This window comes from Amphimedon queenslandica, unplaced genomic scaffold (genome assembly GCF_000090795.2).
Source record: "Amphimedon queenslandica unplaced genomic scaffold, v1.1 AMPQUscaffold_7165_Cont20881, whole genome shotgun sequence".
In the NCBI taxonomy this organism is placed as follows: domain Eukaryota; kingdom Metazoa; phylum Porifera; class Demospongiae; order Haplosclerida; family Niphatidae; genus Amphimedon; species Amphimedon queenslandica.
In genome coordinates, this window is record NW_003552548.1 from 1 (window position 1) to 2,028 (window position 2,028).

Here is a 2,028-nt window from a genome sequence, read left to right on the forward strand (position 1 = left end):
CAGCTAGTGTGAGAAAGAGAAGAAGAGTTGCTGCTGCTTTCATGATATGAAGAGTAGCAAATAACAGACATTGCATGCATAGCACTGGCAATGAATATCATTAGCACCCTCACAATAATGTAATCAAAATTTTCTCCAAAAGTGACCAAATCACTGTAAGAATTCTACTGAAAAATTTGTCTGAGGTTTTGCAATGAATAGGATATTTTGTATCATTCTTGCTACTCCAAATTGTGCTGATAATATGCATGACATAAAGTTTTTATACAAATTTAGTAGCCATCTAGCAACAAGGCTATCTTTGCCATGGGGCAATGTATCATTATTGTATAAAACAAGAGCATCATCATCATAAAACAATATACATGTACAGTGCAGTGGTAACAAAAATCATAAGGTATACATCAAAGTGACAATCTGTATAAGAAAAAGAACTTTTCATATTAATAATAATAATAATAATAATAATAATAATAAATTACATAAAACACATGTTGCTGGTTGGTGGGATACTGCATTTGTACCACATTATTTCAAAACTCTCGTTTCATAAGTAAACATGCTCCTTTTTTAGTAGGACCTGTAATAATTATACGTGTACAGTGTCAAGATTGGCTGTTAGAGAGAGAGAGAGGGAGGAAGAGAGAGAAAAGGTTTTAGTGAAAGGAAAATGTACTATTTGGGTTGGTGTGGCTTTTATACAGAAAATAGTTTCAACTCGTGGGCGGGTGTCTAAGACGACTGATGATGTTAATTAAAGTGAGGGCTGGTCCTAGTTTCATCTGGAACCTCTCCATGAGGTGATGCTCACGTAGTAGGAACATGCTCTGTCCGTCGATCTCGTTGTTTGAGAAAGACTCGGAGTACTGGCCATATCCTTGGAGCTGAAGGAACTGAGATACCTCTTCTGCGTCCCATTGGGAGGGTTTGTGGGTGAAGGTCCCTAGCTCCGTTCTATGGCCGACGTGTTTGCGATGAGTGCTCCTTCTTGATCTCCTAGGTATGAAGTCTGATGAATCTAAAAGGGAGAGAGAGAAGACAGGATAAAAAGTGAGTCATTTTAGACAAAATTTGGCCAAAGTCCCTACATGGTCTTTGACTAAATTTCATCAAAAATTAAAAGTAGGGAATTCTACATTTTTATAACTTTTCCTGATACATATACATGTTCTTATGTTGTGTAGAAAGTTTGAGCTGATTCCAATCAAAATTGGATTTTTTATGAATTTTTAAAGTTTCTCCAAAATCGGGCCAAAGTCCCTGTACTATAGTACATGGTCTTGGGCCAAATTTCGCCAAAAATGAAAAGTAGAGAATTCTCCGTTTTTATAATATTTCCTGGTACATATACATGTTCTTATACTGTGTAGCAAGTTTGAGCTGATTCCGATCAAAATTGGATTTTTTATGAATTTTTAACGTTTCTCCAAAATCGGCCAAAGTCCCTGTACTATAGTACATGGTCTCAGGCCAAATTTTGCCAAAATTGAAAAGTAGGGAATTCTCCATTTTTATAACATTCCCTGATACATATACATGTTCTTATGTTGTGTAGAAAGTTTAAGCTGATTCCGATGAAAATTGAATTTTTTATGAATTTTTAAAGTTTCTCCAAAATCGGGCCAAAGTCCCTGTACTATAGTACAGGGTCATGAGCCAAATTTTGGCAAAAATGAAAAGTAGAGAATTCTCAATTTTTATAACATTCCCTGATACATATACATGCTCTTATGTTGTGTAGAAAGTTTAAGCTGATTCCGATCAAAATTGAATTTTTTATGAATTTTTAAAGTTTCTCTAAAATTGGGCCAAAGTCCCTGTACTATAGTACAGGGTCATGAGCCAAATTTTGGCAAAAATGAAAAGTTGTGACTTTTCCATTTTTATAACATTCCCTGATACATATACATGTTTTTATGTTGTATAGCAAGTTTGAGCTTATTCCGATCAAGATTAGATTTTTTACGAATTTTAAAAGTTTCTTCTCCACAAAATAATGTCCTCACCTACTACTGCAGTGGAAGGAGT

General features: G+C 34.9%; 1 protein-coding gene across 1 annotated transcript; it reads right to left on the reverse strand.

Moving 5' to 3' along the window:
* Window positions 1-330: 330 nt before the first annotated feature.
* On the reverse strand, window positions 331-2,022 carry LOC109591809 (polyhomeotic-like protein 2; the record flags this gene model as incomplete). Its single annotated transcript, XM_020007449.1, has 2 exons — window positions 331-1,018; window positions 2,007-2,022. Coding segments are annotated over 2 exons (321 nt in total), but the record flags the coding sequence as incomplete, so codon positions are not given.
* Between the last annotated feature and the right edge of the window lie 6 nt (window positions 2,023-2,028).